Raw genomic sequence first — 27,040 nt, forward strand, 5'->3', positions numbered from 1 at the left:
AGATTTATTTCTGGTCCTTTCACATCTGGTTCCGTCTGTAGAAACTCAAAACATCACCAGACACTTGGCAGAAGCCTTGGAGAACTTTGGAAGAGCTGAAAACATCTCCAGGTTTTGGTTGCGAGTCTGGATGGGGATTTATTGTCATCCAAGTACTCCACAAGCACAGTTTAAGGTAGGAATGGGCAACTCATGACTCATGAGAGGATTTTTCATCCAGTAACTGAATCCTGTGGAATCCTGCTCTTTTCCTGCTCCCCACTGGCATCCAGGCACACGGAGTGGGCAAGCAGGACACGTGGGGGTGAAGATTTTGGAATTTCCAAGTGAAACAACACCAGAGCTCAGTGGGAAAAAACCTCCCCAGGCCATCAGAGCTCCAGTATTTCCTGGCAGCCACCAGAGGGGAAGGAGTAAGGGAAGATCTGGCTCCAAAGGAGATGTCTAGGAACTCAAATTATCTGGAATTCCAGCTAAATCTGGTCTATCCCTAACAAAAATTCCCAGAAAAATCACATCTTCACATAAAGACACAAAATCCATGGACAGCCTTGAAAGCTGCTCGAGGAGGACATGGATCAGAATTCCCGGTCATTTCCAGGGCTGTGCCTCAGTTTCCCTGTGGGTTAAACAGGGATGGGGCTCAGGAGATTCCCGCTGGAATGAGAGCTGGGAATGAAAAGCGTTTGCCTGAGGAAGGGAGAAATGAAGCAGAAGCGCAGGGATTGAAAGCCCAGCACTGGAGGGGAAACAGGAAATCCTAAATCAGGATGGGGTGGGGATGTGAGGGGGGGAAAAAAATATTGGGAAACAAATTTTGGGGTTTGAGGGGCCAATTTTTTTGTAGGTTGGGAGGTGAGGCTGAGAGAAAGGAATAAAATCGGGTCCTGCCCCAGCTCAGAGAGATCAGAAACACAGTTGCTGCTCCTTCCAGCAGTGAGGAGAGGGGATTTTCCAATGGGAATGCAGCTGGCAGGGCAGGATCAGAGGGATCCCAGAGCTCCAGCACCTGGACTGGTCCCAGTCACACACCCCTGACCCAAACCCAGCAGCACCTGGAGAATCCTCTCATGATGTTTGAATGGACACGGGACAGGCTCAGCTGGGGGAGAAACAGGGGCAGGGGAGGCTCCTGGATGGATCAAAAATTCCAGGAACCCCTGTGGATCCAGGGGATAAACAGGGGTACAGAGATGCTCCTGGATGGATCAAAAATTCCAGGAATCCCCGTGGATCATGGCAGGGAAGGACAGGTGGGAGTTGTGAGTCCAAACACCAGAGGGGAGGAGTTTCCCCTCAGCAGAGCCTCAAGCCCTGCAGAAAATCTGAGCTTCAGGTTTCAGTTTGAAATGTTTGGCTTCAGGCTCCATCCCTGAACATCTGCATTGATCAGCTCCATCCCTGAACATCTGCATTGATCAGCTCCATCCCCACAGATCTGCATTGATCAGCTCCATCCCCACACATCTGGATTGATCGGCTCCATCCCCACACATCTGGATTGATCGGCTCCATCCCCACAGATCTGGATTGATCAGCTCCATCCCCACACATCTGGATTGATCGGCTCCATCCCCACACATCTGCATTGATCAGCTCCATCCCCACACATCTGGATTGATCGGCTCCATCCCCACACATCTGGATTGATCAGCTCCATCCCCACACATCTGGATTGATCAGCTCCATCCCCACAGATCTGGATTGATCGGCTCCATCCCTGAACATCTGGATTGATCGGCTCCATCCCCACACATCTGGATTGATCGGCTCCGCCCCTGCTATTGCAGGAAGAGAGTTTTTGAAACCTCAGCAAAACTCCTCAGGAACGAAACGAGGCTGCAGAACCTCTCCCTAAATTCCAGATGAGGAGGCCGATCTCACCCCAGACTCCCAGCAGGGTTTCAAGGGGATCCTTTGGGTTTCCAAAGCCTTCCCAGGGCTGTCCCATGCGCCGAGACCGCAGGGTCTGATGATGAACATCTGTATCTCTGATTCTGGGAGCATCTGGATGGTGCTGCAGCCATGCCGGGGAGGTTTGGGAAGGAAAAGGCAGATAAAGAGCAGAGCAGCCCCCCAGTCAAAGCCTGCAGCTGTCAGAGGCAGAGCTTCAGCATCTTCAACAGAATAGGAACAAATTCCACCCTCCCTGGGTCAGCTTTGTTTTATTCCTGAGCCTGCGGAAAGCTTGGTGCCAGCTGAACCCCGATATCCGAGAGGAGAAAAGGCTCCAGCAGCCCAGAACCTGCCCCTGTGCCAAGAAAAACAGGGACCCGTGTCAGCCCTGCTCGAGGGGCTCCCCCGGGATACAGGAGAGGCTCCGAGCTGCGAATTTCCCTTTCCAGCCCTTTCCCTGCTCCAACCTCCGCAGCCACGAAGGACTGGAGCCAAAAGACACAACAATTTGGGGAAAGCATCGGGAGGAGGGCTGGGGGTGGTTCCTGGAGGTGTTAATGACCCGAGCAGCCGGAGCGCTGCCAGATGCCAGAGCCTTTCCAAGAATCCCGGCGCTGGGAGACCTCGGGAGCAGCTGGGAGGGAGGGGAAGGTCACGGCAGAGTTCCAGGTTGCTTTAATTGGGACCAAGATTAGCCTGGGAGACACTAATTGGGATTAGAGCAGAGCCAGGAGGTGGAACTTTCACTCTTGGCAAAGCCCTGCCGAGCCAGGCTGCCCCGGAGACCAAAACGGGTTTGGTTTTGTTCCCCAGAAATTTCGGGATTTAGGAATCATCGGGTATCCTGAGTGGGGAGTGACCCACAAGGATCATCCGAGTCCAACCTCTGGCCCCACACAGGGGAAGGGGAAAACTCAGAGCTGGAGAAATCCTGGTGAGAGAGAATAATGTTCCCTGTACCACAGAGGGAATTCCAGCCAGGAAAAAAGAATTTTGAGATCGTAGGAACACATTCCCAACCCTTCCCGAGGGAAAATGGCTCAGGGCACCCAGGTGGAGCAGCAGCGTGTCCCATCTTTGCTGTGGGATCAGGAGTGGCTCCTCTAGGGGAAGGCACTGGGAAACCACTCAGAAATCCCAAAAATACAAAAATCCTGGGGGAATTCTATACAAGACGGGGCCAGCAAGAGTGCCCCGTGCTCCCCCCAATCCCAAACAGCAGGAGACAAATCCCCCAAAAATCCTCCCACTCCCACAGCACCAGCTCATTGAGAATGTCCTCAGGTGAAGCCAGGAAAAGCAGAATCCAGAGGGATTTGTCCACAGCCATGACTTGGGGTTCCCACAGAAAACGGCCCAGGTCCAATGGGGAAACTTCAGGAACTCGGCAGAATCCAGGGAAAACTCCCAAGGCTTCAGCACTTAAATGGGATCTCAGCTTCTGTCTGTCCCGAGTGGACAGCAGGGTAAACAGGGAATTCTGGCATTGGAGAGCTCAGGCTGTGGTTGCCCTGTTCCTGGAAGTCTCCAAGACCAGGGCTTGGAGCACCCTGGGATGGTGGAAGGGGCTGGAAGGAGTTGGGATTTAAGGTCCCATCACACCCAAACCATTCCATGGCTCTGATCCACAGCATCCAGGTTCTTTCCCGCTGGGATTCGAGGCCAGGGCTGGTTTAGAGGATCGATAACAATCACCCGGCAGCTCCTTCACTCCTCAGCACAACAGAAATCCTGGAATTATTCTTTCCTGAAATCTCCCTCCTCAGCTCTGGGACATTTCAAGGCTCCGATATCCAGGAAAACTCTCCCTGTCCTTCAGCTGCAGCCAGGATGGCTCAACCACAGCTGGAAAAAATCCTTTAAAGGGCAGGGGCAGCACCTGGCAGAGCCAACTGCACCCACACATGATGGGGGAAGAGAAAACCACAATAACACAACTTAACATGGAAAATATTCCAGCAAAACTAGCGACGCTGGGACACATTTTCCCACAGATCTGAGGGAGCTGCACATGCTGAACTCCCTGAGAATCAGTCCTGGAGTTTGGGATGGATTTTCCCTTTCTTTTGGGCTCATTTCTCCCCTGACAGCCTCTAAGAACCTCCAGACTCATTCCTGATGCCATTTTGGGCTCTCCACTGGAAGGAATCCAAGATTTAAGGGTGTTAAACCCATGGAGCGGAGCCAGTGGAGGAGGCAGGAGCTGCTCCAGGTCTCGAGGCTCCTCATGCCGTGTTCCAGGCTGGAAGCTGAGATCCAGCCCTGCTGGAATGTGCAATTTCCAGGCATGATCCTGGTGGCTGCTGACTCAGCCCCTTCCAGGGCTCCCATCCTGGGTCTTGAAAGGAACAGAAGCACGGATGGCCAGGAAAAACCATGGGATTGGTATAGAATCATGGGATGGGTTGGGATTTAAATCCCATCTATTCCCACCCTGGGCACCTCCCGCTGTCCTGGGCTGCTCCAGCCTTGCCTTGGGCAATTCCAGGGATCCAGGAGCAGCCATAGCTCCTCTGGGAATTCCACCATAGCCTCTCCCTGCCAAGAATTCCTTCCAGATATCCCATCCATCCCTTCCCTCTGGCAGTTTCAAACCATTGTCCCTTGCCCTGGCATTTAAAATCCCTCTCCCTCCTTTTCATGGACCTCCCAAAGCTCCCAAATCCTGAGCTTTTCCTTCTCCAGCACCTCCCCAGCTGTGACAGAGCCTGCTCCGCTCTGGAGCCAAATCCCAGCCAAAATTCCCCTTTTAAATCCCATCCAATCACCAAAAGAATGGATGAGCTGGACAAACCCCAGAACCAGGCACTTCCCTGCTCCCATCCTCATCCAAAGGAAAGTCTGGAATGCTGGCTGGAAGCCCTTTGTGCTCCACATCCCTCGGGAGCTGGGGACAATTATCCCGATTGTCCCGGGAGCTCCCAGCCGTTGGTGTTCAGCCACTTGGAACTGGGAATCCCGGGCATCCCGGGCATCCCTGCATCCCCAATTCCACGCTCCACCGATGCCACTGGAGGAGCTCTCCAGAATGATTAAAGGGGATAAAATCCTGACATTCCCTGGGATGAGGTTGGCCTGGATTTGGGAGCTGCTCAGCAGAGTCCCTTCAGGAAAGGTGCTGGCCGTGGCGCCGGGTGTTGTTCCCTGGAAAAATTCCCGTGTCCTTGCAAATCTTAGGGCATTTATCCTTATAATTATCAATATATCCTTATAAATATATCCTTATAAACAGTATAAATCAGTATAAATAAATCAATAATTTATTGATTATTAATATCAATAAATAAAATAGTATTTTATTTAATATAAAATAAATAAATATTTAAAGGATATATATTTATATCCTTTAAAATATATCCTTGTATCATTTAAAATATATCCTTATAAACATATCCTTATAAATACATGCTTTGAAATATATCCTTATTAACATATCCTTGTAAACATCCTTTTAAATATATCCTTATAATTGTGATAAATTTCTCCTGATACAGGAAAAAATATTCCTGTTGCATTCCTGGATTTCTAAACCAGGATCTCTGTAATGCCCTAAGCTCTCTTTAATTTTTTTTTTATCTCCACACAGCAACATCTCCTTAAATTCAACACCAAAAATCCACCTGAAGGGGAGAACTGACCCCAGAGGAGGATTCTGTGTGAGCAGAGCTCAGCCTGGGCTGGAACATCCCATATTTCAAGGATCTGAAATCCTTGAAGATTTCAAATTCGGAGATAATTCAGGTTCAGAGAGGATTTCCAGGTGGATCTGAAATCCTCCCGGGAGGAGGGGATCATTCCTCACCCTCTGAGTGATGCTGTTTTAATTAATGCTCCCTAATCCTCCAGCGGGACAGCAGGGCTCCAAACCAGCCTGCTGTTATTCCTGGGAAATCCCTCTTGGAATAACAAACTTCCAGCGGCGTTGCCGTGGATTGTGAGTGGAACTTTTCCTTCTTTTTTTGCATATCTTTGGATGGAGCATGGGAAATGTGGGACAAAAAAGGGCCAAAAAAAGGGTTCTGAAAATCCCCTGTGTGAGCTGGGGGTCGTCCCAGTGCCCAGAACTGGGTGCTCGGGTTTGGAGCCACCCCAGGAATGCTCTGGAAGAGCCCAGGAACAGGAAGAATAAAAGGGAAAAAATTAATCTAAATTAAAGAGCAGAAAAGAAAGCAGAATGGAGCACAGGGACAGTAAAGACAATGAAATCTGGAGTCAAATTACGGATAAAAAACCCAGAGCTCATTACTGGGAAAGCGTTTTGGGGTCTCAGCCTGGAAAAGGAGAGAATTTCCAGCAAAACTCATGGATTTTCCATTAAATCAGCCGCCAAAGGCAGGAACATTGTCCTGGGCTACAAAACCCTGCAATCCTGAGGGCTTTTCCAAGCTGCTCAAACTTCCCTGAAGTTTCTTCCCCAAAAATTCTCATTTCTGCACCCACGAAGCTCCTGCTGGCTTTGACTGGAATTCTGAGCCTCAGCACCACCTGAAGGATTAAATTTCCCTTAAAAACCCATTTTCGGGGATGTTTCCAAACATCCTCCTTCCTTTGGGACCAGGATTATCGAAATTCCCTCCTGAAGCTCCCAGCCCTGTCTCCAAGGGGTCTCCCTGAGAACTCTGATATTCCAGCAATTCGCGTTTTTATTTCATTTAGTATTATTTTAACTCCTCCCTGCTCCCCAGCCGAGGAAATTCCACCACCGTGGGTGGCTCAGTGCAGAGGAAAACTGGGAAGGAGGAGCCCTAAATCCATGATTTTCAGGCTGTATCCAGGAAAAGCTGGAATCACCTTTAGGAGCTGATTGTGGGGATGATGAATTATTTTCCTGCTGCGCTCCCTGATACCCAAACTTGGATCTTCCTCTCTAATATTCTAAATTATCTGGGCTCAGATCTTCTTTCTGAACGCGGCCACAGCTGCTTAATTAACACCAAAAACTCATCGGGAAGGAAATATTAATTACAACTCTTGGTGAGCTCGGGTCGGGTTGAGCATCCCGCGTTTCTCCGGGGCAGCTTTCCAAGTGGATTATCCTAAATCCTAAAATCCTAAAAATTACCGGGATAAATCAGCTCCGAAGGAGTTGCTGGTAGATTCGGAGATCCCCAGCAGTGACAGCAGAAAAATAAATCCTTAATTAAGGACACATTTTGCACCTTCTGCCAAACATCTGCCCCGGAGTTTTTCCCTCTGGAAAAACGGGAATTATCCAGAGAGGAGAACTCCGGGAGCCCCCTCGATTTTCCCGGGGCTGGTGGCACCAATCCAGGTTTTCTGCTGGAAATTCGGGATATTTTACCAAGATCTAAGCTCAGGCACTCGCGGCCAGTTTGCAACTCGGTTTTTATTCCAGCCGGGAGCGGCTGGGAGCAAAAAAAAAAAAGGGATAAAAATCTCCAGCTCGGCCAGGACTTCTTTAAAAAAACGACTCTGAAAATCTTCGGTGTCTCAGCCCGGCCAGACCCAGCTCGGGGAACGGGAACTGGGAGAAACAGAAAAGCTTTTCCCTCCAATCTTTTATCTCGGTGGGAGAGGGAGAAAAAGGAAGAAGGGAAATGAAACTTTGAGCCCCGAAGAAAGAAAGGCTCAGAAATGTTGGAATTCCTCAAGCAATAATTCACTTTTTTTTTTTTTTGTCGCGACCACAGCCCGAGTCCGGCAGCCCCGAATTTACCTGGATTGGGGGGAAGCTCAGCCCCGGTTCGCTGCTTCCAGCTCTTCCCTCCGCTGGAAAAATCCTCCCGCGGGCAGGGAAATGTGCGGCTGCCGGAGGAGCCGCTGCTTCCTGCCCAATTTCACTGGATTTACTTGGCAAACCCCTCCCAGGAGCCGCCCCCCGTGAGATCAGCGCTCCCTCCTCCCGGGAGGGGGCAGAAAACGCTTCCCCCCCCCAAAAAAAAGGGATCTGGAGTGTGAATTTTTATTCCCAGAGAATAAAGGCTGGGAGTTATCCCGGCCCCCGGGGTGAAGTTTTAGTGTTTAAGGGTTCCGAGGTGATTTAGTCCCTGCAATTCCAGGGCTTTGTGGAGCAGCCTCCTGGAATTCCCAGCGCTGGAATTCCCCCACTTTCGGCATCCCGCTTTTCCAGCTGCTGGATATTCCTTAAACTCGCTAATACAGCAGCTCAAAGCAAAGCAGGGAATTATTATTATTATATTATTATTATTATTATTATTATTATTATTATTATTATTATTATTATCGTTATTGTTATTGTTATTATTGTTGTTATTGTTATTATTATTGTTATTGTTATTATTGTTATTATTGTTATTGTTATTATTATTGTTATTATTATTATTATCATCATCATCATCATCTTATTCATTATTCATAATCATTATAATTGTAATTATTATTAAATGTATTATTTATTATTCATTATATATTATTTTTATTCATTTACTATCATCCATTATCCATTATCTATTATCTATTATCTGTTATCTATTATCTATTATACTATATATAATATTAATTATATATGACTTAATATTATATATAATATTATATATATTATATATAATATTATATATATTATATCTTATATATATTACATAAATATTATATATATTATTATTTATTACTATTTACTATTATTATTATTATCCCAGCTTGTCCTGCAGTTACTCCCCACGAGTCGCAAAGATTAAAATCAGTTCCTCACGGAAAAATAACAAATCCTGGAGAATTCCCAGGTGGGAGCAGTTCCCAAAGATCAGAGTTCGATCTCGTATCATTCCGAACCTCTGGCATCTTCTCAGCCGGGGAGGTTTTAAAGTCACCCCATTCATTCAGGCTTTGGTTTCATCCTAAAAATTCTCTTTATTCCCTTTGCTTCCAGTGTGAAAGTAACAGGAAACTGAGTGGGATCTGAATCCCTGGAAATCCCTGGAATTCCGTCTCCTGAGCCAGTTTTGGGCAGCAGCGTCAGCATTTCCCAGATTCCAAATTATTCCCTGGTGTTTCTCTCCCCTGGCTGTTTCAGTCTCTGTTTGGGATTTTCCAAACAATATTCCCAAAGGTACCTTTGGAAGGAATATTTCCATTTATCCAGTGCATTCCAGTTTCAGAGTGTTTTCCAGCTGGTGCTTCCCTAGCACAGGGCTCTACTCTGGGATCCTCCTGCACAGCAATTCCAGCTTCATTCAATCCACTGGCATTAAAAATTCCAGGTTTCATTCCCGGCTCTGGCCGAGTTTCCATTGGGGCAGTGCCACCCCCCACATGAACATCCCCAGCAGGAGTCCTCCCTTTTCCCAGCTTTTCCATTCCTTCCCAGACAGTATTTCTCCAGGTAATTCCTGCTTCAGAAACCGACTCCATCTTCCCAGCCACTGGAAAAGCTGAGTCTGCTCGGATTCCAGCAGCTCCGGAAGCAATTCCAATGTTCTTTTATTGGGAAGGGAAGTTGAGCTGGATTGTACATCGGCATTAAAGGAAAGAAATGGGATTTTAGGAAGGAATTCCTGGCTGGGAGGGTGGAGGGGGGCTGGAATGGAATTCCCAGAGCTATGGCTGCCCCCGTATCCCTGGAAGTGCCCAAGTCACTTCCACAGAGAAGGGATCCCTGGGATCTGAGATCTGCGGGATAAGGGATCCGTAGGGTTCTTGGGATATGGGATCTCTGGGATATGGGATCCCTGGGATGTGGGATCTGCGGGATAAGGGATCTGTGGGAGGTGGGATCTCTGGGATATGGGATTTCTGGAATAAGGGATCTGTGGGATGTGGGATCTCTGGGATATGGGATTTCTGGAATAAGGGATCTGTGGGATGTGGGATCTCTGGGATTGGGAGCAGCCTGGGATGTGGGAAGGGGGTGTGATGGGATGAGCTCTCAGCTCCGTTCCCTGCACCAGGAATTCTCAGGGAAGAAGACAAACCCTGGGAATTGGATCCCAAGCCTCAGCGGAGCCCAGGACATCAGGGGAAGAGGAGTCCCGGGAGGAGCCAGGGAGCGTTTCCTGGCTGGAATGAGGGAGCTGGGCCTGAGGAGGGAATGTGTCAGCGCCTGGGTTGGGCGAGGACACGGCAGCGCATCCATGAAAAATTCCAGCTGATGGAAGGAAGAGCTTGGGATGAAACATCTCCGCAGGGATCCGGCAAAGCTCGCCGAGGCTCCGCGCTGGACTCAGGGAATTTGCTGCCCCCTTCATCCCAGAGCTGGGGAAAACCAAGGGAAAAGCACTCGGGAAAAGGGGCTTGAGAAGAGCTCGGAATCACACAGGGAATTCCACACTGGGAAACAACACTGCTCCGCATGGATCTGGGAAACAGGAAAGGCGCTTCCCGTGCCCCTGAGCCAGGGCTGGAAGAGCAGATCCCAATTTTCAGCATCCAGTGATTTTGCACATGGACTTTTCACCTCAAATCCCTGCACAAATCCCAGATCCAGCTGAATCCCTTCCCTGGCCTCACTCCCAGCTCCCATTCCCAGTCCCATCCCTTCTCCCAGGATTTTTCCCTGCCCTAAGGACACACCTGGGCTCTGACCCAGGAGTCCCAGTCACGCTCCCTGCTCCCAAAAATGAGCCTTGGGCCGTTGGGTGCTGTAATTCCCCCAATTTGCTGTTCTTTGGGAAAGGCTCATTGCCTCCCAATCCCACTGTTCCATGGGGCGACTCGACCTCTCCAATTCTGGGAGCAGCTCCCAAAAAGCTTTTCCCTGCAGAGATGATCCAGGAGATACCCAAAAACCTGTAGGTATTTTTGGGCCACATGGCCGTTCTCACAGCTGAGGGATCTAGTGGGAAGTTCCTGCAATGGGAGATCGAAGAGCCAGATCCCAGGGGCTGGGAAATCTCAAAATTCTGGAGAAATGAATCCGTATTCCCCCCCTAAAAAGCTATTTCTGTGTCTAATCCCTGTGGGAATTTCTCCAGCTTGGAATCCTGGAATGGTTTGGGTGGGAAGGGACAGAAAATCATCTTGTCCCACCCCTGCCATGGGCAGGGATCCTCACACTATCCCAGGTTATTCCAGCCTGGCCTGGGACTTATCCAAGGATAGGGCAGCTCCCCGTTTTCCAAACCTCTGGGAAACTTCATAGCCAAGGTGGGAAGAACCCAAATGCCAGGGAAATCCTGGCAGCAGGAGCATTTCCTGGCAGGTGCAGGGGCCTGGCACTGGCTCCCGGTGTTCCCAGAGAAAGGAAAACTTCATTTCCCCACTTGGCCTTCCAGGAAAAGGCTGGGGAGAGGCCAATCAGCACTGGGATCTCCCATAGAATGGGAGCTACAGGATTTCCTGGAAGAAGGAAAATCCCAGCACGAGGCACTGAACGAGTGCTTCTCATTCCATGTCTGGGATCCCTCAGGGATGAGCAGGGAGCAAAGGAATCCATTGGATTCCTGGTGCTGGGAGGCGAATTCCTCCCAGGAAGCTCCCGACAAAATGCTGGAAGCACAAAGGATCCACCCTGCGCCCATTCCCGTGTTCCTGACAGATTCCCGCTGTGCAGCGCCCCAGGGATGAGGATGGAGCAGGGAAAATGAAGTTTCTCCTCAAAAAACCACGAAGAGCAAATTTCTAGGAAGCAAAAGGAGAAAAGACGTGGCTGGAGGCAGCGACAGCGCATCCCAGGGAAATCTGTGAATGAGGCTGGCATTCCACCTTCCCCTGCGGGATCCCAGGCCCCGGAGGACTCCGTCTCTTCCCATTAGATGGGAAAAGGCCCTTCCTAAATAGGAGCTCTGGAGGGATCCAGGGATGGATTGGGACACGGGGACAGGGACAGAGGGACAGGGACACAGGGACAGGGACACGGGGACAGGGACACGGGGACAGGGACACGGGGACAGGGATAGGGAAAGGGACACAGGAACAGAGAGAAGGGACAGAGACACAGGAAGGGAGAGGACACGGAGACGGGGACAGAGGGACGGGGACACAGGGACGGGGACAGAGGGACGGGGACAGAGGGACGGGGACAGAGGGACAGGGACAGAGGGACGGGGACACAGGGACAGGGACACAGGGACAGGGACAGAGGGACGGGGACAGAGGGACGGGGACAGAGGGACAGGGACACAGGGACAGGGACACAGGGACGGGGACAGAGGGACAGGGACAGAGGGACGGGGACACAGGGACAGGGACACAGGGACAGGGACAGAGGGACAGGGACAGAGGGACGGGGACAGAGGGACAGGGACACAGGGACAGGGACACAGGGAGTGCCGCCGGCTCCCCGAGGCTCTCGGGAGCTTCACGCATTATTTGATACCAACAATGGCCCGAACAATGGGACCTTGGGAACAACAATGGAATTTGGGGAATAACAACGGCACTCGGGAACGGGAGCCTTTTGGGGATAACAATGGCCCTGCCGAGGGACAATGGCCCGGCGGGACGAGGTGTCCCCGCTCCCGGGGCGCTCCCTCCCCGCAGCTGCGGATCCCGCCGGGGGTCCCGGGGGAGCCGCCCTTCCTCTCCATCATTCCCGGCCTTCCCAGGCATCGGGGCATTTTCCACATGGAAAACCGCAAGGAAAGGGATTGGGATGGGTTTAAAGGGCCGGGAAATTTTGGGGTCATTCCCTGCCCCGCTCCCCTGTCCCGAGCCTGGAGAAAGGAGTAGGAAGAAAATGAACTTTGGAAACACCAAATCCCATCGTGGCTTGGGAATTCCAGGCTGAGGATCCCAAAGGAACCACTCCCAGGGGTGGGATGGAAAATTCCTTTGGAGCCCCAGAGAGATCTGTGGGAATAATTTGGGGTTGATTTTCCCCCTCTGGAGACGGCACCGAGTTCTGCCTGCTCCGGCTGAGCCCCTCCTGCAAATCCTTGGGATCTGGGAATGGGGGAATCTCTGGGAATCCTGGGATGGGATCAGTGGGATGTGGGATTTCTGGGTTCTGGGATCCCTGGGATTTGGGATCTGTGAGATGTAGGATCCCTGGGATTTGGAATTGCTGGGGTATGGGATCTCTGGTATCCATGGGTTCTAGGATCTCAGGGATCCCTGGGATTTGGGATCTGTGAGATGTGGGATCCCTGGGATTTGGGATCCCTGGGTTCTGGGATCTCGGATTTGTGGGATCTGTGGGATCTGGCACTCCCAGATTTGCACTGAAACTCCCACAAACTCCGATTTATCGCTCGGGGAACATCCTTTGCCAAAGGAAAGTGTTTGGGAGCTCCAAAGATCCAGTGCAAGATTCTACTCCAAAATTCCGCTCCAAATCCAGGGAATTCTGACTCCAGCAAGTGCCGGGTGGGAGGAACAGAAGTTCAGCTCCCAAATTTGGGTGGAATTCAGCAGCTCCAGCCTAAATTCCCTGTCCAAAGGTCAAAACCCATCCAAAACAGACAATAACCCAACTGAAACCATCTGGATTTTTGGTGAAAGATGATAAAAAAAAATCTATCCAGTTCTCCTATAATAAAACCATCCCATTTTCCAGCATTTTCCCACTTTTTGGAAGTTTTTCCAGCTGGAGAATTACCCAATAAAAGACCCGAGGCCCAAAGGTTCATAGAAATCCCACTTTTTATCATGGACAAATTGACTTTCAAGTAAAATCAAAGGTTTTAAATAAAATATAAATTACCAGAGGACTCGGCAAGACCCTGTGCACATTCTGCTCCACTTTTCCAGATCTCTTCACATTCCCAGAGTTTCTGGGAGGTCTCTTCATGATTATGGAACAGAAATTAGGGATTGAAAGCAGCGACCGGTGCCACTGGGAGGGTGAAGCTTCCAAGGAAAAAGGAGGGCGCGGAAGGGATGAAGTTTTTTTATGGAAGCACAGCATTGGATGCGAGGGATTTTCCTTCTCCATCCCAAGAGTGATTCCAGAAGGGAAAAATCACAGAAAATGTCCTAAAAGGGTTTTTTTTTTTCCTTGTTTTTGGAACTTCCCGTTCCTTGAGACTCCAAAGTGAGAGCAGGGATGGCAACGCTGGAATCCGGCAGGAAATCCAAATTCATCCCAGGATTTCAGCCTCTCCCGAAGGTGGGAACTCTCCCGCACGCCCCAAAGTGCAACATTCCCAACAAAGTCATTTTTGGCATTTTTCCCTCACCACCCCATTTCCCTGGAATTCCCAAGCCTGCCTGGAATTCCCAGCTCCACTTCTCCAAGGGGCAAAAAAAGGAGGAACCCTGAGGCAAAAATGGCTTTTTTTTGCGTGTGTGTGTGGATGAATCGTCCATCCCGGAATGTTATCCCGGGATTTTCGGGGTGGGGAGCCCCTCCTGGATCCAGAGGGCTGGGGAGGCGCCGCTGTGGAGCCGGCGGCGATGGATGCGGCGCAGCCGGAGCAGGTAGAGCAGGATGGAGAGCAGCACCACCAGGAAGCAGGCCAGGAATAAGTAGTGGTTGTACACGAAGGAAAAGCTCCTCCAGCGTGAGTGAATCCCACGGAAATTTTCCTGCTGAATGTCCCTGGGAAAGAGCAGAGGGACAACGAGAGCGCTTTGGAGGCGAAATTCTGCTTTCAGCTTGGGAATCAGAGCTCAGCTGGTGGAGCAGGCTCTAAAAAGCATAATTTGAGGCTCTAAAAAGCGAAAGTTCCCATCCCCAAAATTCTCTCTCAATGGATTTTCCCAGATTTTTGAGAGGATGTCCCTGGAAAAGAGCAAAGGGACAATGGCCACTTCTTAGAGGCAAAATTCTGCTTCCAGCTTGGCTCAGGGCAGGAATCAGAGCCCATTTTGGGAAAACAGGCTCCAAAAACCACAAGTTGAAGGAACACCACCTCTTCCCATCCCAAAATTCCCCTCCCGAAGGCTGTTCCCAAATTTTTGAGAGCCCTGGGAAAGAGCAGAGGGACAACAGCCACACTTGGAGACAAAATTCCACTTCCAGCTTGGCTCAGGGCAGGAATCAGAGCCCGTTTTGGGAAAAGAGGCTCCAAAACCCAGGATTTGAGGGATCAGCGCCTCTCCCCATGCTGAAATTCCCATTCCCGAGGCTGTTCCCGGATCTGGGGGTACCTGAGGGGCAGGAAGCGGGTGCGGTACAGGATGGCCCCCAGCGTCCACTGCACCTCCTTGTCGTAGACCTGCAGCGCCGTGCGCAGCCGCCCGTAGCTCTCCGGGAAGGAAAAGCCCCGGTGGAAAACCTCAAACATCCAGGCGGACTTAAAGCACTGGAACCTGCAGAGAAGAGTGGGATCAGGCTGGGAAATGGGATCAAGCTGGGAAATGGGATCAGGAACACTAGGATCAGTCAGGAATACTGGGATCAGTCAGGGACAGTTGGATCAGGGACAGTGGGATGAGGAACAGCAGGATCAGCCACGGAGAACGGGATAAGCTCAGCTCAGCATTCCAGCAACCGCGGGGCACAATTAAACACAGAATTCTCAGCTTTTCCAAGGCATTTTTCCCCAATTCCCAGGCTTTTCCCAAGCTTTTTTCGCCACTTTCAAGGACTCCACAGAAGGGCCAGGCCCAGCAGCTGGGCCGGAAGAGGTTCCTGAGTGGATCCCGGGCTGTTCCCAGGTGGATCCTGAGCAGATCCCAGGCTGTTCTGGGGTGTTCCCAGACTGTTCCTGGGTGGATCCTGGGCAGTTCCCAGGCTGTTCCCAGGTGGATCCCGGGCTGTTCCCAGGTAGATCCCAAGCAGATCCCAGGGTGTTCTCAGACTATTCCCAGGTGGATCCCAGGCTGGGCACTCACTTCAGGCGGTGCAGATCTGCGTGTGGCGCGTAGAGCCCACGCTGGAAGCGCTCCCGCAGCACCGACCAGCTGGTGGCACAGTAATCCTGCAGGAGAGCAAAAAACCGGGAAAACTGGAATGGTTCTGGCATTCCCTGAGCCCAGAGAAGGAAAATCCCACCTGAGAAAATGCTCTGGAACAGCAAAAGCCAAAAAGTAACAGCAGCTTGTGCTGCCAGTGAGGGAGAGCCCGGATTTCCTGGTAATGGTTTAAGCCATGTTTGGAATTTGGAGTGGAATTAATGGAAAAATCTCTGGGAATATCCTATCAGGCAGATCCCAAATTTTGTGGGAATATTTTGAGACACGTTTGGAATTAGGGATGGAATTAATGTTAAACTCTTTGTGAATATCCAGTCAGGCAGATCCCAAATTTTGTGGGAATATTTTGAGTCATGCTTGGAATTTGAGGTGGAATTAACGTGAAATTCTCTGGGAATATCCAGTCAGGCAAATCCCAGGTCTGAGGAACAGAAAAGCCCTGGGAGAGTTCAGGGCAGGAAATTTGGGATTTCTTAAGGAAAAGCTTTCCTGCAAGACTATGGGAAGAAACTCCTTGTGGAAAGGTATTTTAAATCAGGAGTTTATCCCTGATTTTCACTTTTGCAGCTTTAGTGAATTTAGGAATTTGGGATATTTTAAGATATTTGGGGTCTCTTAAGGAAAAGTTTTGCTGGAGGACTTTGGGAACAAAATCCTTCTGCAGAGATGTTTTAATGAGGGAATTGATCCCAGTTTTTTCCCTTTGCAGCTTTAGTGAATTTAGGAATTTGGGATATTTTAAGGGAAAGTTCTGCTGCAGGACTTTGGGAACAGAATCCTTCTGGAGATTCCAGGCCTGGAGCATTCCCCACCTGGGCAGCCCTGGCGAACTTGGCGGCGCTGTAGTCACCGCCCATCCTCAGCACGTCCTCGGTGCAGTAGTAGAACTCGGAGAATCCGTAGAACTCGCTGCTCTGGAAGTGCACAGGAGGCTGGAAGACGCCGTTCAGGGAGCCCCGGCTGTCCCGGCTGCGGTTCAGCAGTGGCTGCAGCAGCTCCCGGCAGCGCCCAAAGTCCCCGGAGCCGCGCAGGTGCAGCGTCCGCCCGTGCAGCCGCAGCTCATCCAGTGCATCCCGCGGCAGGCACGGATCCGGCAGCGGGAACTGCGGGCTGCGGAACAGGAAGAGCCTGGGAACCCCTTCCCTTCCCTTCCCTTCCCTTCCCTTCCCTTCCCTTCCCTTCCCTTCCCTTCCCTTCCCTTCCCTTCCCTTCCCTTCCCTTCCCTTCCCTTCCCTTCCCTTCCCTTCCCTTCCCTTCCCTTCCCTTCCCTTCCCTTCCCTTCCCTTCCCTTCCCTTCCCTTCCCTTCCCTTCCCTTCCCTTCCCTTCCCTTCCCTTCCCTTCCCTTCCCGCACCTTCCCTTCCCTTCCCTTCCCTTCCCGCACCTTCCCTTCCCTTCCCGCACCTTCCCTTCCCTTCCCTTCCCTTCCCTTCCCTTCCCTTCCCTTCCCTTCCCTTCCCTTCCCTTCCCTTCCCTTCCCTTCCCTTCCCTTCCCTTCCCTTCCCTTCCCTTCCCTTCCCTTCCCTTCCCTTCCCTTCCCTTCCCTTCCCTTCCCTTCCCTTCCCGCACCTTCCCTTCCCTTCCCTTCCCTTACCTTCCCTTCCCTTCCCTTCCCTTCCCTTCCCTTCCCTTCCCTTCCCTTCCCTTCCCTTCCCTTCCCTTCCCTTCCCTTCCCTTCCCGCACCTTCCCGCACCTTCCCGCACCTTCCCGCACCTTCCCTTCCCTTCCCTTCCCTTCCCTTCCCTTCCCTTCCCTTCCCTTCCCTTCCCTTCCCTTCCCTTCCCTTCCCTTCCCTTCCCTTCCCTTCCCTTCCCTTCCCTTCCCTTCCCTTCCCGCACCTTCCCTTCCCGCACCTTCCCGCACCTTCCCTTCCCTTCCCTTCCCGCACCTTCCCTTCCCTTCCCTTCCCGCACCTTCCCTTCCCGCACCTTCCCGCACCTTCCCTTCCCGCACCTTCCCTTCCCTTCCCTTCCCTTCCCTTCCCTTCCCTTCCCTTCCCTTCCCTTCCCTTCCCTTCCCTTCCCTTCCCTTCCCTTCCCTTCCCTTCCCTTCCCTTCCCTTCCCTTCCCTTCCCTTCCCTTCCCTCACCTTCCCTTCCCTTCCCGCACCTTCCCTTCCCTTCCCGCACCTTCCCTTCCCTTCCCTTCCCTTCCCTTCCCTTCCCGCACCTTCCCTTCCCGCACCTTCCCTTCCCGCACCTTCCCTTCCCGCACCTTCCCTTTCCTCTCCACACAACATCCAGGATCATTCCCATCTTTTCCCACTGTCCCAGGCTGCTCCACCCTGGCCTTGGAAACTCCCAGGGATCCAGAGGCAGCCACAGCTGCTCTGGGAATTCCATCCCACCCTCATATTGGGAATTCCTTCCATAAATCCAACTTAAATTTCCCCTTTTCCAGCTGAACGCATTATCCTTGTCCTGTTGTTCCAATTCCTGAGGACAAATCCCTCTCCACTTCCCAGATTTTCCCTTCTGGAAGTGCCACGATCTCTCCACACAACACCCAGGATCATTCCCATCATTGCAAGGCCACCTCTCATTATCCCAGGTGCTCCAATCTGGCCCCAACCTCTCCCAGGGGATGAAGCAGGCTGGAATTCCAGAGGAATTCCAGGGAATACCTGTTCCCCAAGAGGCTGCTGGAGAAGAGGCTCTCCTCGTATCTCCTGCGGGCCGCATTCCCCCCAAATCCCAGGAATGTGGCCACGTAGACGCGGTACACGTGCTCCGTCTGGTGGGCGTCGCATCCCAAATTAAATTCCGCCAGCAAACCCTTGGCCACCTCCTCCTGCAGCAAAACCAGGAACTGTCAGGATGATCCCAAGGATTTTTTGGGATGTTTCAGATGCCTTTCGATTCGCCCCTTGCTCATTTAACACTTCCCTCTCCTACTTCCGGAGGGGCTGGAGTGAGGGAATCTCCACGGGGTCGTGGGATTGTTTGGGTTGGGAAAGATCTTGAAAAGGTTGTGGATCCACCAGTCCTAGGGAGCCACATCTGTGGTTTGGGATATTCCCAGGAATGAGAGCGGCACGCTGCCTCCAAAGCTTTCCCACTCTTTGTCTTTGAGGAGTTTTCCTCAAGGATGATCATTTTCCACTTTATTTGGGAAATCCAAGATTGTTTCAGAATCCAAGATTATTTCAGAGGGAGAGGATGAGGAGTTTTCTTTGGGAATGATCATCTCTCCCATATTTTTTGGGAAAAAAAACCAGGATTATTTTATAGGGAGAGCAAAACTGAAGAGTTTTCCTTGGGAATGATCATCTCCAATATTTTTTGGCGGAAAAAACCTTCCAAGCTCCCTTCATAAAAAGGGCAAAAGAAAAGAGTTTTCCTCAGGGATAGTCAACTCCCACATAATTTTTAAAATCCAAGATTATTTCCCTGGGAGAGTAAAATCGAGGAGTTTTGCTCTGGAATAACCATTTCCCACATTATTTGGAAAAATTAGTGGGAAATAGGGAAAAAACAGTGGGAAATATGGGAAAATCAGGGGGAAATACGGGAAAACCAGTAGGAAATAGGGGAAAATCAGTGAGAAATAGGGCAAAATCAATGGGAAATAGGGAAAAACTGGGAATAGGATGGGATGGAGGATTCCAAATGATGGGAAAGAAAGGAAAAGGTGTGAAAATGATTCCCAAGGGAAAAGGAATCCCGGGATGGGGCTTACACTCGGGGGCACCTCGTAGGCGATCTGCGTGGAGACCCCGCCCATGTCCAGGATTCCCACGGTTCTCTTCCGGAAAATGGGATCGCGGTGCTCGCTTCCCGGGATCTGCACCTCCACCACCGCCTCGGCCTCTGGAACCAGGAAAATCAGTGGGATACAGGGAAAAATCGCTGGGAAATAGGGAAAAATCACTGGGAAATAGGGAAAAATCACTGGGATATAGGGAAAAATCACTGGGAAATAGGGAAAAATCACTGGGATATGGGGAAAAATCACTGGGAAATAGGGAAAAATCACTGGGATATAGGGAAAAATCACTGGGAAATAGGGAAAAATCCCTGCCCTCGCTTCCTGGGATCTGTACCTCCACCATCGCCTTGTCTTCTGGGAAAAACATGGGAAAAATCACTGGGATACAGGGAAAAAACAGTGGGAAATAGGGAAAAATCACTGGGAAAATCACTGGGATACAGGCAGGGAGGGAAAATGGGATCTTGGTGCTGAATTCCTGGGATCTGTACCTCCACCATGCCCTTGTCCTCTGGGGAACAGGGCAAAGCAGGGAAAACAGGGAAAAATCACCGGGATACAGGGAAAAAAATCTCTTGAGTACAGGGAAAAATCACTAGAATACAGGGAAAAATCACAGGGATATGGGGAAAAATCACTGGGAATCAGGGTAAAAAACTCTGGGATACAGGGAAAAATCCTGGGATGCAGCCAGAGGATGCTGCTTGTGGCTGTTAAAGCTTCAGGGGGGAGCGGAGCCACCCCAGCCCCTGCAGCAGCTGCCAACATCTGTCTGGAAACGCATCCCAACATCTGGAAAGGCAATTCCCAGGGCTGGAATTGCATCCCAACATCTGGCTGGAAAATCACCACACTTCAGCTCCTCACCATCATCCGTGTGCTCGAATCTTCCAAGGACAAAGTTGATCCCAATCCATGCATAGACTCCTGCAGGTGGAAAAAAGCTGGATGTGGAATTTCAGGAATGTCAGGAAGAGCTGGATCATGAACTTGAGGGCAAATGGAAATGTCTGAATTTCTTTTCTTGTCTTTTCGCTCTGTTCTTGCAGCTTTTTATTTTATAAAATGATAGAAGTGAAACATTCCTGGGAAATGGTTAACTTCCGAGAAATGCGGAATTCCAGGGGATTCTCTCCTCTCCCAGGTCAATGCCAGGATAAAATTCCTGCCTGGATGAATTGGAGACTCTTTGATGTGTAAAATTCAGGGAAGGAATGGAGGGAATGGATTTGAAAGGGGATTTCAGGCTCTTGTGATGGCCCCAAGAGATCTCAGCCTTCAAAGTCATCCTGCAAATTCCATTGGGAATGTTGTGATTTATCCATTCCCCAGAGGAAATGGATTTGAGTCCATGAAATTTTCAGGGATAATCGGCAAGGATTTGGCCAATCAGCACTTGAAAAAGCAACAAAAATTCCCCAAATCATCCCTTGGAATTCCTAAATATTTTTCCAGATCCAATTCCATGAAATTTTCAGGTATAATCAGCAAAGATTTGTCCCATCAGGAGCTCATCCCCACACTCAGATCTGCTGAGGAACAAAGGCTCTCAAGCAAAGCAGGATTTTCAAAAACAACCAAAACACCCCAAAAATCATCCCTGGGAATTCCTAAATATTTTCCAGGTATTTTTCCAAGGCCCACCTACCTTCCTGCTTCCCAGATATCACCTCAGCATGGGAGTCGGAGAAGAGGAAATCAAAGCGTGTGGGGATGTCCGTGAGCAGATCCTCCAGGATGGCTTTCTGCTGGCTGCAAAATTCCATGGAAAAGGGCTTCAAACCCAGCCAGGCTGGTGGTGGGAATTCCCAAAAAACTAAAATAAAAAAATGTGGGAATTACCTTTCAGGCAGGATGCGCATTCCTGCCGTGCACAGGATGTAGAGAGGAGTCTCCTTGTGCTTGGAGCGTGGGACATGCGCGGCAGCGAAGCTCAGCAGGGGCGAGATGTAATCACTGACCTCAGCAGGAGAGCTGGCAAACTCCGAAATTCCTGGGAAAACACAAACCTGCTGCTGGAGCAGCTCCAGCTACCCCATTCCCTGGAAAATCCCGACAGGAACGGACAAGGCAAAGTGGGAAATGGGCTGTGGGAATGATGGGATTTTCCCATTGTTTCCTCTCCTGACTGCACTTCCCACGCTCCCAAGGGTTTTTCCAATACGGAGCAACTCCAGGTTTTTTTGGGACTGGTTTGTAGGGAGTTAAGTCTGGAATGAGGAAGGAGGGAGAGGTTTTTCCATGGGACAGCAACAGGAAAAGGTGGTGAGGAAAATGAAACCAAGAGCTGGGAAAGAAACATGGAATTTCCTCTCCTAGCTCTGCTTCCTGAGCTCCAGAGTGCCTGGAAAAGGGATATATCCTGGGAAAAATCTGCTCCACATGGGAATTCCTGCAGGCTTTCCTCTCCTAACTGAGTTTCCTTCACTCCAGAGTATCAGGATGAGGGATATTTCCTCGAGCATGAAACAGCTCTGGGGTTTTCCAATCACTTTCCAGGAGCACAGGGATTTCCTCACTAAATAAAGAGAATGAAGGGAGACAATATAGCTGCTCCATGACCAAAAAATGGAAATATCTCTTATCCAGCCACTCTGAAGTGCAAGAAGCAGAGTTAGGAGAGGAAATCATGGAGAAATGCCATGGTTTTCCCAGTACCTGGCTTGATTTTCATCACCACCTTTTCCTGTTGCTGTCACATGGAAAAACCTCTCCCTCCTTCCTCATTCCAGACTTCAACTCCCTGCAAACCAATCCCAAAATCCATGGAGCTGCTCCATGCTGGAAATATCCCTTATCCAGACACTCTGGAGCGCAGTCAGGAGAGGAAATCATGGAGAAATTCCAAAATTTTCCCAGTACCTGGTTTGATTTTCATCACCACGGGTTTCCTGGAGCTGTCCCTCATCTGCTGGATGTCCAGCAGGTCCTTGGGGTTGCCGTTATGCCGGGGCCAGCAGTACACAAACACACGGGAGCCGCTACTGCCGCAATCCACCACGATCCCGTAGTTCAGGTTGGGATTCCTAGTGTCCGTGGCTTCCGTATCTGTCACCCTGGCCAGGAATCTGAGAAAATAAAAAAAAAATGGGAATTGCTGCAGGGAATTCAGCTCCCTATGGGTGATTTTGGTCAAAATTAGATTTAAAATTGGATGTTTTGTGGCAGAATTTTCAGGGGTTTTCCCTGTTTCCCATGGACTCCGTTCCCTGTTTTTCCCACGGAATTCCTGCCCCTCACCTGTGGAATCTCCCATCCCGGGGTTGGTCCCACAGGAGCTGAGCAGTGTTTCCACCAGGCTCCACTCCCAGTTTCCCACAGAATTCTCTCCCTGTTTTTCCCATGGGATCCATTCCCGCTCACCTGCACTCTCTCCCATCCCAGGGCTGTTCCCGCAGCAGCTGCAGAGCAGCATTCCCCCTTCTGCAGAGCCCCATTCCCTGTTTCCCACGGGACCCATTCCCTGTTTTTCCCCTGGGATCCAATCCTGCTCACCTGCACTGTCCCGTGGTGGGGCTGTTCCTTCAGCAGCAGCAGAGCAGCATTCCCCCTTCTCCAGAGCCCCATCCCCTGTTTCCCACAGGACCTATTCCCTGCTTTTCCCATGGAATTCTCTCCGTTTTTCCCCTGGGATCCATTCCCGCTCACCTGCGCTCTGTCCCGTGGCGGGGCTGGTCCCGCAGCAGCAGCAGCAGAAGCCCGCAGAGCAGCAGCACTGCGGCCGCAGCCCCGGCCCCCAGCAGCAGCAGCCGCCGCCGGCCAGGCGCGCTCAGGAGCCGTGGGGCACCCACGGGGCAGAAGCCGCAGCGCCAGCAGCCCGGGAGCGGGCAGGAGATGCTGATCCTGCGGGCACAGGGAGACAGGAGCGGATCGAGCGCTGGATTCGCTGCTAAAAACAGGAAAAATTCCTCCCCGCAGCATGGTGTGGAATTCCCGCTCCTGCCCCGTGGCTGGGGGCTGGGCTGAGGAGGGTGATGGATCCTGGGGGATTGGATTTGGGGCTGGAGCTTCTCTTTATCTCCTGGATTTCTTGCAAAGTCTCAGGAAAATCAGAGCCAGAAAGGGGATAAAAGCCTGGCTTGGGATTGAGGGAATGGGAATCTGGGGATGATCCAGGAGAAGTCTGGGGAGAGCACAGGGCAGTTCCCCAGGGCCTGAAGGGGGTCTGGGGAGAGTTGGGGAGGGACTGGGAACAAGGGATGGAGGGACAGGACACAGGGAATGGCTCCCAGTGCCAGAGAGCAGGGATGGATGGGATATTGGGATGGAATTCCTGGCTGGGAGGGCGGGGAGGGGCTGGGCTGGAATTCCCAGAGCAGCTGTGGCTGCCCCTGGATCCCTGGAAGTGCCCAAGGCCAGGCTGGGATAATCTGGGACAGTAGGAGGTGCCCATGGCAGGGCTGGGATGATCCTTTCGGCCCACCCCACCCCACCCCACCCCACCCCATCCCATCCCATCCCATCCCATCCCATCCCATCCCATCCCATCCCATCCCATCATCCTGTTCTGCACTGAGCGGACTCAGGACACCATTCCCAGGCTGGAATTCACTATCAGATTCCCCATCCTTCACTCCAAAGTCATCCCAGTTTATCCAAGAGTTCCCTCAGGATCCTTACCTGCCCATTTTGGGATGGGGGCAGCAGGAGGAGCCGCTGGAGCCTCAGCCGGTGACCTCGGAGGCACCGGGAACATCCGAACTTCCCGGAGCCATCCCTGCTCTGCTCCTGCGGAAAAGCGAGCGCCGGTGATTCCCTGCAGTGGGAGATCCCCGGGGGAACAGCCGGGATGAGATCCTTCCCTTCCCTCAGCACCTGACCGGGGTGAGGGGCTGCTCCTAGGCTCCCCGGGCGTGCAGGAATACAAGGAAAAACAGGAATAGCGAGGCGGTGGAAGCACGGAATCACCTCGTGCAGGGTGGAGAGGGGCTGGGGGGAATTCCCAGGGAAGCCGTGGCTACTCCCGGATCCCTGGAAGTGCCCGAGGCCGGGCCGGAGCAGCCCGGGACAGGGGAGGCGCTGGGGTTGGAAGCGGATGGGATTTAAGGTCCTTCCCACTCAAAGCATCCCGGGATTCTGGGACCCCTGCCACGATCAAACTCCAGCAAAATCCCAAAAGAAATAAGGAAAAGCTGGAATTCCGCCTCAGGAACACAGCCCGGGGCTGTCCCTCCTTCCCGGCCCGGACGGAGGGAAGATCCCGCCGGAGGAGCCCGAGGGAGCGGAGCCGGTGCCAGGGAGGGACCGGGAACAGGATCAGGGATCGGGATGAGAGGTCGGGATCAGGGATCGGGATGAATGAACAGGATGAGGGATGGGGATGAGGGGCCGGGATGAGGGATCGGAATGAGGCAAGGACGGGGCAGGGACACCGAGCGGAAAGAGTTCCAGGCCCCCCGCCCGTCCCCACGGCCGCCACCATCCCGCAGGGCCCGGCCCGGCTGCCCCCAAACCCCGCGGCTGCCCGGCGATCCCATTCCCGGTCCCGATCCCATTCCCGGTCTCCATCCCGGTGTCTCCCCCTTCTCTCTTCCCATTTCACCTCCCGGGCCGTCCCATGGCTACCGGGCCCACGCCACGTCCGGGTGCACCGCCGGAAGTGACGCAACCGCGTGACGTCACGGCGGGGGCCGCGGAGGGATTCCCCAGGGGCGTGACCACGATTGATGGGCGTGGCCAAAGAGGCGTGGCCATAGTGGAGTGGGCGTGGCCATGCAGGGACTGGTGCGCTGCAGGTAAAAACAGCCAAAAATTCGCTATAAAAACAGCCAAAAATCGCCATAAAAACAGCCCAAAATCGCCATAAAAAACGCCAAAAGTCTCTGTTTTATATATAACAGCGTTTAACGGCAGCAATAGGAATTTATGGCTAAAATTATTCCAAAATTGAGAAATATATAAAATTTATAGCTATAACTGTGTCGATATTTTGATATATATTAAATGTGTAGCTATAAATGGGTTAATATTTAGAAATACGTAAAATTTATAGCAAGAAAGGTTTCAATATTTGGGAATAAATTCAATTTATAGCTACCACAGTGCCAATATTCTGAATTATGTTATTATGAATATCCAGTGGTATTGTAGCACTTGTGAGAAATACCTAAATATTTACCATATAAAGAATAAATAAATAAATTTGATTTAAAAAACAAAGAAAGGGCAGAAAATCCAAGGGGAAAAGGGGAATTCTCCCGTGTTTTGCCACGGAGCGGCAGCACCGCCCACACTCGCTCTAAGATTCTTTTGGAGATATGGCAGGAAAGGTTTCTCGTGGTGAAAATAACGGGAATAAACTCTGGGATTTGCTGGAAAAGCGGAGCCGGGTGTGGAATCCATCCCGGGAGGGGCTTTAGGTGGAACTGGGCAGGAAAAGAGGGGATTTGGGATGGGAAATTATCCCCAGGAAGGGGAGGAAGAAAAGAATAAGGAAGGGGGAAAAGAATAAGGAAAGGTGATGGGAAAGGGGAAAGGAAAAAAGGGAAAGGAAAAAAGGGAAGGGGAAAGGAATAATGGAAAGGAATAAGGGGGAAAAGGGAATGGAAAAAGGGGAGGAAAAAAGGAAGGGATAAAGAATAAAGAAAGGAGAAAGTTGAAATAAGAAAGGAAAGGGGAACAGAATAAGGAAAGGAAAAAGAAAAGGAATAAGAAAAAGGGGGAAAGGAAAAAGGAATAAGGAAAGGGCTAAGAAAGGAGAAAGGGAAAGAATGGGAAGGAATAAGGAGAAGGTTTCTCTGTCCCGTGAGTTCCGCTCAGGGGCGGCTCAGGGCCGGGATGGGGATCAGAAACCTTGGAGAGCAGGGAAAGGGGGACAGGATTTGCGGGGGCCGGGAGCACGGAGCGAGGGGAAAAGCCGGACTGGGGATGCAGGGAACGGAAATCTGCGGGATGTGATTCCATTGGGAGACACTAAACCATCCTGCCGGCTGCAATCCCGCTGCAATCCCGCTGCAATCCCGCCTTGGCTGCTGCGAGGAGCGCGGCAGGAAGAGTTTTCCAAGCATCTAACCCCGCTCGCTCCAATTCCGGAGATCCCGGAGCCGATCCGTGCTGGGCTGCTCGCAGAGAGAGAGCCGGAGCAGCGTTTGGGAATGGAGAATCTGGATTTCTCCAAGGAGGAATCACCCCGTGGACAGGGCCAGGCCACTCCTGTGGCTCTCAAGGTGTGGGGAGGGTGCGGGTCGCTATCTGGAGCCTCCGGGAAGCGCCGATAGGAGCGGCCGGGGCTGGCGCTGCTGATGCTGGGGAGCAGCCTGGGGCTGCTGGTGGGGTGGGGAGCAGGAGGGGATATTGAGAGCCTGGAAGGTTCTCCCAGCGGGATTTTCCTCCCAGCTGTTCTGTGTTTATTCGTTAAAAGGTTCACGTTTCAAAGCTGGCCCGAGCTCCCGAAGGTACACTGGCTTTGGAGTGAATAAAGGGGATTTTTTTCTTTGCTTGTACTGAGGCAGAAGGCTCAGAGTGTATCCTCATTCCAGCCTTTTCTCCTCACCATCTCTTCATCACATTTTAAACACGTTTATTTGCCCTGAAGTGCTGAAACACATCAGAATTAACCAATTTGACCAAGACCGTGAGAGGGGTCAGGGCAGGGCAGGATCGCAGAATCTGTTTGGGTTGGAAGGAGCTTAAATTCCATTCATCTCCAATACCAACACCTCCCACCATCCCAGGCTGCTCCAGGCTCTGTCCAGCCTGGCCTTGGGCACTTCCAGGGATCCAGG

At 51.5% G+C, this 27,040-nt stretch overlaps 2 protein-coding genes across 13 annotated transcripts in view; both read right to left on the reverse strand.

The window, feature by feature from the left end:
• The window catches only part of LOXL2 (lysyl oxidase like 2), a 51,831-nt gene extending 44,122 nt beyond the window's left edge, over positions 1 to 7,709 (reverse strand). For all 3 annotated transcript variants that reach the window (XR_015279738.1, XM_023940728.2, XM_086865371.1), the window contains exon 1: positions 7,574 to 7,709. The gene's annotated coding sequence lies outside the window, so the exon portion shown is untranslated. The remainder of the gene's footprint in view (positions 1 to 7,573) is intronic.
• Positions 7,710 to 13,374: 5,665 nt separating this feature from the next.
• Positions 13,375 to 26,635, reverse strand: ENTPD4 (ectonucleoside triphosphate diphosphohydrolase 4). 10 transcript variants are annotated; one of them, XM_086865163.1, is made up of 13 exons: positions 26,329 to 26,635; positions 23,937 to 24,044; positions 22,965 to 23,159; positions 22,179 to 22,384; positions 21,159 to 21,309; positions 20,965 to 21,068; positions 20,184 to 20,243; positions 19,287 to 19,417; positions 18,232 to 18,398; positions 16,422 to 16,719; positions 15,529 to 15,614; positions 14,842 to 15,003; positions 13,375 to 14,290 (listed from the first exon to the last, which is right to left on the reverse strand). In XM_086865163.1, exons 2-13 carry the CDS (start codon positions 23,942 to 23,944, stop codon positions 14,068 to 14,070), a joined length of 1,791 nt encoding a protein of 596 aa, XP_086721289.1. In that variant the 5' UTR covers positions 23,945 to 24,044; positions 26,329 to 26,635; the 3' UTR covers positions 13,375 to 14,067. The 10 variants fall into 10 exon arrangements, with proteins under 10 accessions (XP_086721289.1, XP_086721285.1, XP_086721288.1 ...); XM_086865159.1 differs by having other exon boundaries at positions 22,965 to 23,297; positions 26,329 to 26,596; XM_086865162.1 differs by lacking the exon at positions 26,329 to 26,635 and adding an exon at positions 24,859 to 25,051.
• Between the last annotated feature and the right edge of the window lie 405 nt (positions 26,636 to 27,040).

The sequence above is a fragment of the Cyanistes caeruleus genome, chromosome 29, assembly GCF_971803275.1.
Source record: "Cyanistes caeruleus chromosome 29, bCyaCae1.hap1.1, whole genome shotgun sequence".
Taxonomy (NCBI): Eukaryota; Metazoa; Chordata; class Aves; order Passeriformes; family Paridae; genus Cyanistes; species Cyanistes caeruleus.

What these genes read in the sequence shown, in the direction of transcription:
- ENTPD4 (XM_086865159.1), bottom strand. An exon ending in CGCCACGGGACAGAGCGCAG is followed by an intron (nt 22,385 to 22,964) that starts GTGAGCGGGAAT and finishes TTATTTTCTCAG; the next exon opens with ATTCCTGGCCAGGGTGACAG. An exon ending in ACCCGCTTCCTGCCCCTCAG is followed by an intron (nt 14,291 to 14,841) that starts GTACCCCCAGAT and finishes GCTCTTTCCCAG; the next exon opens with GGACATTCAGCAGGAAAATT.